The sequence below is a fragment of the Suricata suricatta genome, chromosome 9, assembly GCF_006229205.1.
Source record: "Suricata suricatta isolate VVHF042 chromosome 9, meerkat_22Aug2017_6uvM2_HiC, whole genome shotgun sequence".
NCBI lineage: Eukaryota > Metazoa > Chordata > Mammalia > Carnivora > Herpestidae > Suricata > Suricata suricatta.
In genome coordinates this window covers 45,586,968-45,602,076 of record NC_043708.1, presented here as the reverse complement: position 1 = coordinate 45,602,076, position 15,109 = coordinate 45,586,968, and the positions used below count along the sequence as shown (strand labels likewise).

The window sequence follows — 15,109 nt, the reverse complement described above, 5'->3', positions numbered from 1 at the left end:
CTGATGGAGGAGACTTCCTTACCCAGGTAGGTTTCAAAGAACCTGGACAGGGAAATGTCACTTCTTCAAACACTAGCAATCCATCTCAAGGTGGGATTCCCTGGAGAAGTTCCCAACACGGCTCCAGGTCCACACTGCAAACTCAGGGGGCATGTTCTTGGTTCAGAAGACCACCCAACGAGGCATGGCTCTTTGTCTTGGATACAGACACACAGCACACTCACCTGGGAAACCGGCACCTCGCATCACTGAAAATGTGTGCATCCCTCTCATTCCTTACTATTTGAAGCTACTCCTTAATCCAACCACAGATTGATTTCTCTTCTTTTTTGGCTGGCAGGGTTTTAAATAGTTGGAAATCTTGGACACAGTATTTTCTCTCCCTTCAAGCCAACCCCATTATGCAGATGAGACTAGTCAGGAATGGCAGCCAAGGCCAAACCAATGCCAAGAGAGAAGCCTAGACCATGGGGAAAGAGTCTGCACAAGACAATGTGTCCCTCCCTTTAGTCATTAAACGTCTCATTTTCTTGGCTCCCATGCTTGTCTTAGTAAACAGAACTCAACCATTCCCTAAGGCATGTCCCAACCATCTGATTTTAAATCCCATATGGAGTTAGAACCAAGACTTTTTAAAGATTTGAAAGGAGTGAAACAGGATTTTTTCTTTTTTCCCCCTTGGACCTGTAAAATCTTTTCCTAAAAAATAGGGATGGGAGGAACCAGGAATGTCACTGTGGAAACAAAGGTATACATCTAGATCAAGCATGACCGATTTTCACCTGTACGAATCTTAGAGCTACTGATGTCCTGGCCATAATGATACTGAAAGGATCAAAACTGGTGGTAATTCTCCAGCTCTTCTTCCTCTCATGTTAAAGCCAAGATTAGTATTTATCTTTTCCAGTAGCAAAAACAGCAGGCTCATGGCTATAGGAATTAATTTTGGGCTAAAAGGGTGACCAATCAATCCTACGTTCTTCATAATACAGTTTTTCTGTCTTTTTGAAAAACTGCTTCCCACTCTTAACAACTCCACAAGGAATACAGGGTGCCTTGGCAACCCCCCAGTGGGCCGGATGCGTGAGCACTTGATTGCCAGGCCCCACACCCTGGGGAGCACGGGGAGTGCTCAGATGGTAACAGACGTGCTCACCATCAGCATCTCAGACCGCACCGGCTCACACAGCAGGTCCCTGCATCTCTTCTGACGGCGGCTGGGGCAAGGGGCTTCCCCACTGACATGCTGGGCCTGCCAGGAGACAGCGGGGGTCACCGCTTAGAGCAAACTAGCGGGATCTACCCACAGGTGTCTGCTTATTTTTCCTGTTAATACTAAAATGGCCTTCATACGGCTTCCTGCAGTTCAGAAGGCAGAGTGACGGGATATGAAGGAATATGCACAGGCAGATCTCTTTGGACAAAAGGCTGGTCTGGCAAGACCCTCCAGCTCCAAGGTCTCCCTCAGCTGCTGTAACAGGTCTGGGGCAGTGGCCTCAGCCTGGCCTACACCATTCATCTCAACTTCCCGTCCCGTACTGGGCAAGCCTAAGGCTGGAGTCCAGTGTGTAACAGTGATGTATGCCAGTCTGTACGTCCCTGTCACACGAGCGTGTGCATAGCGGCACACAGATCATTGGCGTGGTCCTAGGAGGAAGGAGGCTATAAAAGGACAGAAGTCGGCCCTGAGTCTGCGCGGTCTGGGCAGGCGTAATAATCTGCCTCACAAAGTGCACCATTCAGCTTCTCAAGCCCCGCGCCCAGGCTGGTACGAGCTCTTTCCCGACTGGCTCACCTGCTGGTCCGCAGCGAGGCGGCGTGGAGCCGGGGGGAGTCCGGGTGCCGGGGACTTCGTGACCATCCGAGTCCACGCACCAGCAGAAGCCGGTGCTCCTGTGACACTGCAGTGGCAGGAAGTGGCCCTGCTCGTCGCACTGGGGGATGTGCAGCCAGGAGCCGAGATGGGCATGCTGAGCGTGGGCACTGCGCTGCTGGTATTCACAGGGTTTCAGTCCTGAGGCAGGGTCTTCTGCGACCAGGGTGGAGGGGACGTGCAAAGAAGGAATAAAAGACATTGCAACCCATCCACTTTCACCCGCTAACTTCCAAGTCTGTCGTCTGGGGTGCTTTTTGTTTCTTTTTCCCTCCCTGTACTTGGGAGACAGCATAATATGGGGGAAATAGCCAGGCATTGAGATTTTGAACTCTTATTGATTTCTTATTTTAGTTCTGCCACTATCTACCTCATTTCTCCTTAATTCTCACAGTTCACCCTGTTAAATCCTGAGCTACCACACCCCTCCCTCAGCCCTAAGGGTAAAATGAAGAACCCATGGCCTCTGTCCAAACATCTCAAGAGACTTGGGAAAAAACAAAAAGAACTCTGTTCATCCTCTGAAGTCCAGAGTCTAAGTCTGAGACGTTCCAGGTCAATGGCAATCACAGTACCAGCCAAGACCTCCAAGAAGAGTCACATGGGGGCTAACTACCAGCTCACTAGCGCATATTGCTCCTATTTAGTGAGCTTTATCTTAGTACTTCATCCCAGAATACTAATAACCAGTGACTTCTAAGTAAACTAGGTAGCTGGAGGGAAGAGGGAAAAATCCAGAGCCTAGACCAAAGCCTTGGTCCCCAATAAGAGTGGGCTGAAGGATATAGAAAAATAGCACTGAAGGACCCAGGAGTTTTCTGCACCTCAGCTGGCCCTCGGGACCTTACCAGGTGTGCACTGAAATCCATCGCCCTGATATCCAGGGGGGCATCGGCAGGAGAAGGAGCCGGGGGTATTGGAGCAGGTAGCCGAGGGGTGACATCTGTTTTCCGAGCATTCATCAACATCTGCAGAGGCAGGAACAGGGACGGGGGGGGGGGGGGGGGGGGGGGGGGGGGGGGGGGGGCGCGGAGGAAGGAATAGTATGACTTCACTGCGCACAACTGGGCTACCACATACCCCTAGTACACGTGGGTCAGTGTCAAAGGGTCAACCTTGGAAGACCTCTGGGCATGAGCAGAAATCTGCTGACAGCTAAAGGCAGGCTGAATGTACAAAGTTGAGGGACATGTTAGCTAACCCATTAGACTAAGAATGTGCAGAGTAGAAATCAAATGCGTGGTCACTTCCAGAAAAAAAAAATATCCTGCAGTATATTTCTAGAGTATCTTTCATCCACAGTGAATTCCAGGAAGTTATTACCTTTGAACCAACCTTTGGGCTGTAAATCACTCACTTCCTCTCAGTGCCACAGCAGTAAATATGCGTAACAATGGTTTTGTTCTTGCCTTGTTGGCACTACGTCCATATAACACCAATATACAGATGTGGAGAAGCCCAGCGAGGCTCCAAGTGCTTTTTCAACTAAGTTAGAAGCACATTCAGTCTCCTGGAATCAGAGTTCTACCATCTACAATGCCCACGGAATCAGAAATGTTCTCTTCTGCCTTTAGAAAAGTGTCAGAAAAATAGTATCAGAAGTTTTGAAACAACACATTAAAAAGAACATCTAAATTTGTCAGGTTTATCAGTATAAACAAGTCAGGCCCTCCCACTCTCCACATGGTACCCTAAAGAATAATTTTCCTATTTCTCAAAACTGCATGGGGTGCCTGGGTGGCTCTGTCAGTTAAGCTTCTGACTTTGGCTCAGGTCATGATCTCACGGTTCATGGGTTTGAGCCCCACATCGGGCTCTGTGCTGACAGCTAGCTCAGAGCCTGGAGCCTGCTTTGGATTGTGTGTCTCCCTCTCTCTTTGACCCTCCCCTGCTCGCACTGTCTCTCTCTCTCAAAAATAAAAGACATTTAAAAAAATTAAAAAAGAAAACTGCAACATCCTAGGGTAGCTCTGTCAATTAAGCATCTAACTCTAAACTTCAGCTCAGGTCATGATCTTGTGGTTCGTGAGTTTGAGCCCCACATTGGGCTCCGTGCTATTGGTGCGGAGCCTGCTTGGGATTCTCTCTCTCTCTCTCTCTCTCTCTCTCCCCCTCTGTCTTCCCCTCCCCTGCTCTCTCTCAAAATAAATAAATAAACTTTTTTTAACTTACAACATCCTCGAGCCTCATGCCAGCCTCCCATGCCCCAGATGACATCTCTTCTAGGGGCATCACTGCCACCCGTGCTATGACCTGTCTCACTGAGCCACCCTCCCAGGTACTGGTGAGCGGACATGCCAGATGTTCTGTTCACAGGAGAGGAATCTCCCACATCGTAATTATCAAAGTCACATTCTGTTATCCTCAGTCTTAGGGAAGTTTAGTCAACATACATTAGCTCCTTTAAGTCCAAAAGAATCCTGAATGCTTGACAGACCAAGTTTAATGCCACCCAGAGGGCTCTGCCTAGATGAGCAACTGGCCTTCCTGGTTACCTTCTTTCCTTCCACCTACAAAGGCAGGAGAGTACTTATAAATTCATCTGCAAGATTAGAAACCAACAAGTTTTTTAGTTAGCTCCTCAGTCAACCAAAAAGAAACCAAACAAAACGAATCACAAAACTCTATCTCCAATCTGATCAACATGGTTCTATATGGTCATATTTAATTATCCTTGAGTTTGGCCCTCAGTCTCTTCAAAGGGACAATCCCAATACCTAGATGGGCAAAGCCAGTGACTATCCAGTTCTTTGGGCCTGCAAGAGACTATAAAACTGGCTGTAAAACCAAAGTTGTAAAACTGAACATCCAGCAGGAAATTAAATGCAGGAAATTAAAGCCATTCATAATACATATGCTAAAAGGACTTCTCGTGCTAACAGGAACCCCAGGCAATGACAGGAAGCAGGAATTCCTGAGACACAGGGCCTATTTCTAGAACCCCTGGGTCAGTTTCTTGAGATTATTTTTGAACTAAGAGAGAGGGGACTCCCCAGAGCTACCAAGTTCCTTGTGTTCTTAAAGCCCATGGCCTAGGAATTATGATCAGAGTGAAAGAACAGTCATCTTCCCACAGATGGTAGAGCCCTGGGGAGGGACAGTAATGGTTATAAGTGACCAGCAGGGAGAAAGCCCTTGAAGGGATAGAAAGTATCACAAGTGAGGAGCCCCTGTCCCCTGGAAGCTGGAGGAGGTAAAGCTCCCTGAAGCACAGTGTCCGATGTCTCCTTGGAAGGCCTCACACCAGGACAGAAAGAGTCCGGTCAGCCGCTCCAGGGCCTGGGCTCAGAGCGAGCTATGGCTCCTCCTCAGGAGTGCAAACTCTGCGGGGTGTGGGGGGAACTGGGCTCCTGTGTAAAGAAGCGGAGTTCATCTCTATATCGCAGGACGTCAAGTGTCAGGACACAAAGCCTGAAACACTTTCAGACCCTACCCAAGGGAGAAACTCCCTGTTGCTACACTCAGGCCGAAGGCTGCCATTTATGCCTAACAATCCCTGTCAGGGGGCCTTTCAGGCGCTGTCAGAACACTGCGGTCGAGACGACAATGTTCGAGGCGCAGTAGGGCTCCTTGGCGATTCAGATAATGAAACATGGCTCAATCTCAGCACAATTCTCCATTCCATTCTGTTAAGCTGGTAAAAAACCTCTATGGAACATTCGTTAAAAATCCTCCATTTTGAATTCATGCTTTGGTGTTAGAGTGCTCTTGCTGCCCTAATTCTGAGCCCATACCCAAACCACGTGAGGTCCCTTCAAAACAAACCCAACCACTGGATTACCACCCCACCCTCTTTGTTTTCGAGCCAACAAGTGAAATTTCCGGACCCCAGTAAAGGCTTTGGCCCCACAAGTTCTAGCTCCCTACCTATTCAGTCTAGCACCTTGCTGGTCGTGTCCCTGTGTGTTATGTGGTGACCCTCTCTCTGGGACCCATGAGCATAATAAACTCCCACCTTGCAAGCCTTGTTCTCTTCTCCTGCAGCTACACGAACTCTACCATACCTTACCCAACATCTCTGTTCTTAGAACAGAAACCCAGGGAGTGAAGAGCCTAAGCGCCTCTCCTCAAGTCCGTCCTGAGCAGAGATGGCTCTGAGCGACATCCCACCCATTCAACTCAATTGCTCCTCCCTGGAAAGGTCCCAACTCAAGACACTCTGCTTCTGCACCTGGCAAAGTCACCAAGATCTACGAGGACAAACATGCCTGAGAAATGCTGGCTCACACCAACACAAGGTGGAACTCAACCCTGAAACGGTTGAAATCGGGGTTGATTGAGGGAAGCTGGAAAAGATTGAACTCTAGCTGGATAAACGTAATTACTGCTAGTGACTCAGACTGGACTGAGAACCCAAAGCCAAGTCCAGCCTCTCCAGGGAACTTGGTTTTTAACAAACTGGCTAGAGAAAAACCCACACACCCTTTTATTACTAGCTTAATGGAGTAAAGAATAACACGTATGCTTCAAGAATGCACACTTTCCACAAAACAGAGAAAAGATATTTCTCTTTCTGCAAAATAGAGGCAAAATATCTCTATTTTTCCTCTATCTTGCTATTTTTTCCTCTATGGCCATGGAGACACATGCACATTGTACCATGTCTTTAAATATGTGCATGCATGTGTACACACACACACGTATGTACTTATCCTGCAAATCACCTTCATGACTAGCCCAGCCTGATTTCAGCATGGCATAGGTCTTTAGGAATAGGACTATTCATTCTCTTCTATTCCACAGTCTGGAAAGCTTAGAAGGCAACCACATGGTAATGGATTCTGGGAGATAGCCTCTAAGGAGCCCCAAAGATCCCTACCTCCTAGCATTTGCAATGTTGTATAATCCTCTTCCCTTGAGTAACTTGCATCTAAGCAATATACTAAAGCAATACTGAAGAGATGTCATTTTTGTGATTATAATTTCCAATTTGCTAAAAGACTTTCTGGCAGCAGCTTTGATGAAGTAAGCTACCTTGTTGGAGGTCTACGCATCAAGAAGCTGAAGGTCATCTTCAGGCAACAGCTAGCTAACAAGGACCTGAAGCTCTCAGTCCTTAAGGAATTGAATCCTGCCAATTACCATGTGAGGATGTTTCCCCTGTTAGGCCTTTAGAGAAGACCCCAAGCCCACCAGACCCCTTCTTGGAGCCTTGTGAGGATCTTTTAAAGCAGAGGACAGGGGCGCCTGGCTGGCTCAGTCGGTTAAGTGTCTGGCTTTGGCTCAGGTCATGATCTCACGGTTCGTGGGTTCGAGCCCCGCATCAGGCTTTGTGCTGACAGCTCAGAGCCTGGAGCCTGCTTTGGATTCTGTATCTCCCTCTCTCTCTGACCCTCCCCTGCTTGCTCTGTCTGTCTCTCAAAAATTAAAAAAAAAAAAAAAAAGCAGAGGACCAAGCTAAGCCATACTCAGGCCCTTAACCTATAGATAATAAATGTGTATTGCTTTAAGCTGCTATATTTTGGGGTAATTTGTTATGCAGCAATAGATAACTAATATACTCAGGAAGCACCTAATGGGTTTTTAATTTGTGGATTACAGAGGAAACCTCAAACATAGAGAAGCAGAGATTAAATAGGGACAACTAAAAATGGCAGAAATCAGCAAGAGGGCAGTAATAACAATGAATGACATTACTCGCAAGTTCCCAACATGGAAAAGTAACCAATCCTAATATGATCCCAAAGGACAAATACAAGGTAAAAGAAGGAAGACAGAATGAATCTAGAAGGGAATAGGGCAAGAAGTATCTAACTCAATTAAACATTCTGATTGACACTCATGCAAACCTAGGCTGCAATTAATTTCAACTTGTTAGTTTTAAACCAAAGACCTAAGACAATCTCTGCTGACCAGAGTGGCCAGATGTTTAAACATGAAATTCTGCTGACATGATTTTGCTTCTCCAGGCAGTCTCATCTCTTAAAGGTGTTAAATAGGACTGACTGGTAAAATTGCACAAGGACAAAACATTATTCTCGCATGAAGAACAGAACTATGAGGAGTTGGTGCACCTCACATCCTGACCCCCAGACCTGCAGAGCCTGCCCTCTCGGTATCAAGAGTGTATCTATTACAGATGGAGCTCTTGGGCTGGTCAAGTGGGAGAAGCATCTGTGAATTCCAAATCTACCGCATTCTAACTGGGAAACAGTTGAGCTCTGTCTAAAGCTGGGGGTATTTTTAGTAGGAAAAAAAAAAAAACAGGGCTGAACTGAGCCACAGCTTTGGTCATTTCAATATAAATTGTGTTTTTTAAGAAATGCATAGGGCAAAACTTCCATACAACAGAAGTGGAAACATTAAGGAGCCAGTTCAGACAATACCAGAAGGCCCAGCGCCACAGGAAGGAGAGGATGGCTGCACTGCCCGGACACGTGTGTTCCGTCCAGAACACAGGGCGTCAGTGTGCTCGCCTAGTAGCCTCTCCGCTGAGAGGGAAGGAAGAGGAATCGGGAGCAGGATGAGAAGCGAAGACCTGGTAAGGGGGGTTGGGGCGGGGGGCGCGGTGGGGGGATGCTGTTCATTCTGCTGTGAAGCTCCCAGGAGTTACCCGGCTGCTCTAACAAATCAGCAGTGGCCCAGCCAATGCAACAGCAATCTGAAGAAAAGCAGGAAGCCTGTGTTCCAGGTTTATAATCCCCAAACCCTTTTCCCACCATTCTCTCATTCCCACTGTCTCATTTTACCGTAACTTGTGTGCATCACTGCAGACGGCATGAAATGGAGTTTCAATTCCATCATGTCACTGGATATATTTTGAAAACCTTGTGAGGATTACGTAGATTTGTTAACTAATCTCTATATTAAAGTACTACTAATCCCAGGTTCATGAACATTTATACTGAGAGAATTATGCCTAGTTCAGTAACAACTTCAAACATTATTATTATTTAACCAAGTTAAATTTTTAACAATTCATCCTGCATTCCCGTTTAGTGATTTTATAAAATACTGCACCAAGTCTTATCTTAAACGTGGTGAGATTTCTGGGAGAAAAGTTTTGGGTACTTAGGTACGCATTACTATCCTCTTGTAACAGGAGAATTCTTTGTCTCTCTCCCTACCCCCTCTCCTTCTCTCCAGAGAGAGAGGAGAGAGGGAAAAAGTGAGAAACAATTGCATGTATGTTTAGAGATTACTTAAAAATCCCACTTCAACCAGTGGGAGAGCGACTCAAAGTCAGGCCCAACCAGGAAGTGCTAGACTATGCCACTAGAGAAGGACAGACGGAGACTTCCCAGGTGAGTAGGCTTCCCGACGTCCCTCCAGCGGGCACCAGCTCTAGGGAACAGAAGGCCAGCTACAGGCAGGCAGTGGCTTCCTAGTCCTCCAGGAACACCCCCACCGTACGCTCGGCAATCTAGTCCAAGGGAAAATACCCTGGGCTCTGCTCTTTGATGCAAAGGACAGCTTTTCTCTTGCTCTTTGGACAATTCCACGCTGTGCGAGTCAAGGAAGGGAGAAGTCCTTTGAGAAAGGTTCTGGCTATGCGGGGACGCTGCATACAAGGCAACTCTCCAGAGTCACGGAGGCTGACGACCACAGGCACTCACCAGTACACTGGTGCCCGTTGCCAGTGTAGCCAGGCAGGCAGGTGCAGCTGAATGAGCTGCCTCCATGGTAAATGCACCGGGCCTGGTCAGCAGGTGCGCAGGAATGACTGCCATCCTCACAGGGGTTGGGAGGTGGGGCGATCACTGAAAAGAGAAGGCAAAGACATCGAGAGTTCAGGCCTGCGAACGGGCAAGAATGCTCCTCACAGTGTGAGCCACATACCAACAGCATCGGGGCATCTAGGGGCTGAGCAGGCATATAGGTTCTCAGGCCCTATCCCAGAGCCAGTAAATCAGACCCTGACTTTTAACAAGAGCCCTAGATGGCTTGTATGCATATTAAAGTTTGAGAAGTGCCGGTCTGGGCTTGTGGTTAAAACTCTAGACATGAAGACCAGTCATTGGAGCAGTCCTCAATAAAGTTTGTAACTCACCAGAACTGTGTGCACGCACGCGCGTGCACACACACACACAGTTTCTATTATCACTGCTACTTTTTCATCCCATTGGATTAAAAAGTATATCTTCTCTATCATCATCATCTGGCTCTACCAACGGGATGAATTTGGAATCCTAGTTCTTTTGGATCCACTTTTAGGTCCAAAGCTTTCTTTCTCTCCTTTTTGACCCTTGAAAGAGTACATTTATTACAGATGGAGGTGTGTAGCCCATCCAGTGGGGCAAGCATCTTTGAATTATAAATCCATTTCATCTAAATTTTAGAAATATTATTTCAATTTTTATTATTTTTTTATGTCTTTTATTTATTTTTGAGAGAGAGAGAGACAGCATGAGCAGGGGAGGGCCAGTGAGAAAGGGAGACACAGAATCCAAAGACAGGCTCCAGGCTCTGAGCTAGCTGTCAGCACAGAGCCCGATGTGGGGCTTGAACCCATGAACCATGACCTGAGCTGAAGCCGGACACTCATCCGACTGAGCCACGCAGGAGCCCCGAATTTGAGAAATATTTTACTTCTGTCTAGAAGTGGTAGTATTAGAAGTTCATAGTCTTGTTACATGATTGGGCCAAATACCAAGACACACAGGAATCCCAACTGGGTGAACACCCCTCAATAACTCAACACCACAAGTACGTACTTGAAGGAAAGTGACATCCAAACACAGGGCTGAACTGAGCCATAGGGTTATTTGAGACTGCTTTCGGAAACCTTACAGCCGAGCTTCTGTACATCAGAGTGGAAACATTAATGAATCAAAGAGCAAGGCTCAGCACCATTTTGGCAAAGAAGAGAAATGGCTTAGTACTCACAGACGCAAGTGTGCCGGTCATCTGCAAACTCATAACCACTCCGGCAGTCACAGCTGTAGCTGCCCGGCAAGTTGGTGCACACGGAGTTGGGGCCACAGTGATGGAAGCCAGCTTCACACTCATTTACATCTAAGAAGAAGTGAGGACGGAAAAGCGTTGCTTAAATCAAGGGTTCCACAGGTGGAAGGTCTGAAAACCTGATGTCTTGTCACTATTTATCTCCAGTCAGGTATAAGTCACAGGGAAAAATATTTGAATATTCTAAGAATTCTTTAAACCTTAAAAAAAAATCTCAACATTTAAAAGAAAAAATGCTAATGATTTTTCTTTTAAAAACGTAATGTAAAGAAATTTCTGTGACTTGTGGGGATGTAAATAGGGGAAAGAAACACAATGTCTGGAACCTGATGACAACCTGAAAACACGTTTTAGTAAATATAAGAAAATACTTAATACAAGATTAAAATGACAAAACTTAAGACCTCAAAATATGCAGGAATTACAATAGATGTCTTCTTTTCCCAGTCCCAGCCCTAAACACCCACGTCCAAACTATCCTCTCAAACTTAAGCAGAATATGCTTTAGTTTTTAAACAATAGGTTAACAGATGCTAAACCTGTCTCGTTGCTCAGTAGAGACCACGAAGCATACATCCTTGTCTTTTATAAACACATAGCTGAAGGACCCCATGAAGGAATACAGCACTTACAACTTACCCACACAACTCCGTCCGTCTCCCTGGTACCCGGAGGCACACTTGCAGGTGTAGTCTACACCTGTCCCTGGATTGCACTGAGCTTTCGTGTCACATGTGTGGCTCCCCTCATAGCAAGGATTCACTGGGGTGGGCACTGAGTCCCCTGCAGGAGTAGAGAGGGAATAAACCACACTAGCACAATCTGGTTGTTGTAAAGAGAATGGCACAGAAAGGAGATCAAAGACTTCGTGGGACACTAAAATAAATTCGAAATGGATAAAAGACCTAAATGTGAGACAGGAAACCATCAAAATCCTAGAGGAGAACACAGGCAACAACCTCTTTGGCCTTGGCTACAGCAACTTCTTACTTGACAGGTCTCTGAAGGCAAGGGAAATAAAAGCAAAAATGAACTTCTGGGACCTCATCTAGATAAAACAAACAAACAAAAACCACTTCTGCACAGCAAAGGAAACAATCAACAAAACTAAAAGGCAACCAATGGAATGTGAGAAGATATTTGCAAATGACATATTGGATAAAGGATTATTATCAAAAATCTATGAAGAACTTACCAAACTCCACAACCTGTAAAACAAACAATCCAGTGAAGAAATGGGCAGAAGACATGAATAGACACTTTTCCAAAGAAGACATCCAGATGGCTCACACACACTGAAAATGCTCAATATGTTCATTGTCAGGGAAATACAAATCAAAACCACATTGAAATACCACCTCATGCCAATCAGAGTGGTTAAAATTAACAACTCAGGAAACAAAGGATGTAGGTGAGGATGTCAAGAAAGGGGAACCCTCTTTTACTGTTGGTGGGAATGCAAACTGGTGCAGCCACTCTGGAAAACAGTATGGAGGTTCCTCAAAAAATTAAAAATGGAATTACCCTACCACCCAGCAATAACACTACTAGGAATTGATCCAAAGGATGCAGGAGTGCTGATTTGTAGGAGCACATGTACCCAATATGTATAGTAGCACTACCAACCATAGCCAAATTATGGAAAGAGCTCCAATGTCCATCAACTGATGAATGTATAAAGAAGATGTGGTGTATATATGTAATAGAATACTACTCAGTGATGAAAAAGAATGAAATCTTGCCATTTGCAGCAATGTGGATGGAGCTGGAGGGTATTGTGCTAAGTGAAATAAATCAGTCAGAAAAAGACAGCTATCATGTGTTTTCACTCATATGTGGAATTTGAGAAACAATACAAAACTGTGTGAAGGGGAAGGGATGGAAAAATAAGTTACAAACAGAAAGGGAGGCAAACCATAAGAGACTCTTAAATACACAGAACTGAGGGTTGATGAGGGGGGTTGTTAGAGGGGTGGGGAGAATGGGTGATGGGCATTGAGAACGGTACTTATTGGGATGAACACTGGGTGTTGTATGCAAGTGATAAATCAAGGGAATCTACTCCCAAAGCCAAGGCTACGCTGCATATACACTGTACATTAGCTAACTTGACAATTTAAAAAAAGACTCCATGAGACTGACTGTATCCTCACCTGTTTGGGGGCCAACAGGTGACCTTGCTAAATTACGAATACCCAAAGCTGGGCTGGCTTATCCAAGTTGCAGTTTTAAATTCCAGAATGGCTTCCTCTTGCCTACTCTACAGACACCTAACCCTTTCTTACTTATATTAGGCTTGTGCCCAAGGAATAAAAACATCCAAACATGGCATACTTTTATTCTAAAGTGATTTCACTCTATCAGCTCATGTGATTCTCAAGGGAGCTTTGAGGTTGGCTCTCATCCCCATGATTGTTGCAGATCAGTGAGCAACACTGGAAAAATTGAAATGATACAGCAGGAGCTCATACCCCCAAATTTTGCCCCTAAAGTGGGCAATCTCTCACTAAAATTCACGATTTTAGAGAAGTCAAAATTTCATTAATGGGAAATCTTGCTTTTATAAGATTTAGGAGACTAAAGAGGAATGATTTTTGCAGGATTTCCTTTTCAGGATTAACTGTGCCAGAGATCTATTCGTCCACTGGGTAGTAATAACTGTTAACATCTGAGATCTTCCCTAAAGGGTTTTATTTCTAGACAGAGTACAGTAGTAATGCTCAGTGAGCACTTATTTGCCAGGCACTGTTCTAAACCCTTTACATATAGCATCCCTTTAAATCCTCATGAGTGCTGTGAGGAGGGCATTAATACCTTCATTTTTACTACAGCATGGAAAAGCCAAGTAATGTGCCAAAGGTCACAAGACGAGGTGCGTGGAGTGGGGAGGAGAAGCCGGGCAGCCCACACTTTCTACCACTTTGCTACGGACACCACCGAAGGAACTTCATAACATCATCTCATCTAAGCCAAGGGCACAGAGCTGGTATTGGAGAGCGCCCCAGACACAAGGACTCCATTAACTCTGGGCTCTTCTATTTACTCCTCTGATTCCTCAGGTGTAAAATGGGAATAAAGACAATGCTTAGATCTGCTAAAACTGAAGAAAACCCGACGTAATGCATCTGGAAGGCAATTCCACCCCAGCGGGCAGGCCCGCCCAGTCCTTAGTGACTACGGTCCCTTTTCCTCCTCAGTGGAGCCACTGCTCATCCTCAGCTTGCTTTCAGCTTTCACTCTAATCTTAGATCCAAAAGATTTCAAGAGCTTTAGCCAAACCTCCCAGGCTTTACATCAAGCCATCCCTGTTACCAATAGAGCTAAGTCATAACTGGGCCTTCTGCCTTGGACTTCTGCTGGTGCCCGGTCCCTGTCTTGACAGCCAGCTCAGTGCACCCCAGTGCTGCCTGGATCTCAACAGCTCCCACTGCTCCAGGGACCAGCATCTTGGCATCAGTAGACACAATGGCAACACCACCTACTGGAACTTCCTAGCACCACCTACTCTGCGATTCCCTCTCATTTTTCTCTAGCTCACCCACGTCTCCCCACCCCCTGTACCCAGGTGGGTAGGCTTTGCCCAAAGTTAACTCCTAGTCTAGACTCAAGGTGACACTTGCGGCTGTCACTTGCCTCAGGCTGGACTCCCCTGCAGTCCTTTAAGACATCCAGCTCCTGCTCCAGGGCTTGCTCACTGTCCACGCTGACTCTTCCGGTTTCCTCTGCCAGTCTGCCAGGAGCTGGGGTGCCATGGCTGAGTCTCTGAAAGGAACCCTTGCTTTCTGGTAAATTCCTATCACTTTATAAGAAACACAATATTCTTGTTCCCATATTATGGCTAAATAAATGAGGGCCATGGGTTTATTCTGGGTTTGCCTCAATGGTGCTACCTGCTGCATGTTACTGACACTTTGCCAAGAAAAAAGGACCAAAAAATGGCTCCAGCACTTTTTAAACTCCATAAATATAAGTATGTCAGCAGGAGCCCAGCTCTGCAAACCAAGCAGATACCCTGGAGCGTCCCTCGTTCTTCCCTCCGGGTCTCTTGGTGAACAGGACCAAAGCATAACGCTGGGGTTACAGGGTAGTACAGACCAAGTTCCTGAGACAGTCCACAGCACCGTTACGGTTAAGAATAGGGTCATGTCCTCACTGAAAGCTGAGAGCAAAATAATTCCTTCTTATTTCTCCATTTTAGGAGAAGATGCTGTATAATATGCCTGGCCTATCCAGCCAAAGGGGGAAGTGATCTCCAAAATGTTTTCATTTATAAATACCCATGCTTAACCTTCTCGTGCAGTGCTTGCCAGCATCGAATTTGCACGGTGGCAC

At 46.0% G+C, this 15,109-nt stretch overlaps 1 protein-coding gene across 1 annotated transcript in view; it reads right to left on the bottom strand.

Annotated features, from left to right (window-relative positions):
• NID2 (nidogen 2) overlaps window positions 1-15,109 on the bottom strand; it is a gene marked incomplete at its 5' end in the record, with an annotated part of 63,383 nt that overhangs the window by 9,286 nt on the left and 38,988 nt on the right. Inside the window, 5 exons of the mRNA XM_029952187.1 lie at window positions 1,796-2,026; window positions 2,722-2,841; window positions 9,430-9,573; window positions 10,700-10,828; window positions 11,417-11,560. Coding sequence (XP_029808047.1) covers window positions 1,796-2,026; window positions 2,722-2,841; window positions 9,430-9,573; window positions 10,700-10,828; window positions 11,417-11,560 — 768 coding nt within the window. The remainder of the gene's footprint in view (window positions 1-1,795; window positions 2,027-2,721; window positions 2,842-9,429; window positions 9,574-10,699; window positions 10,829-11,416; window positions 11,561-15,109) is intronic.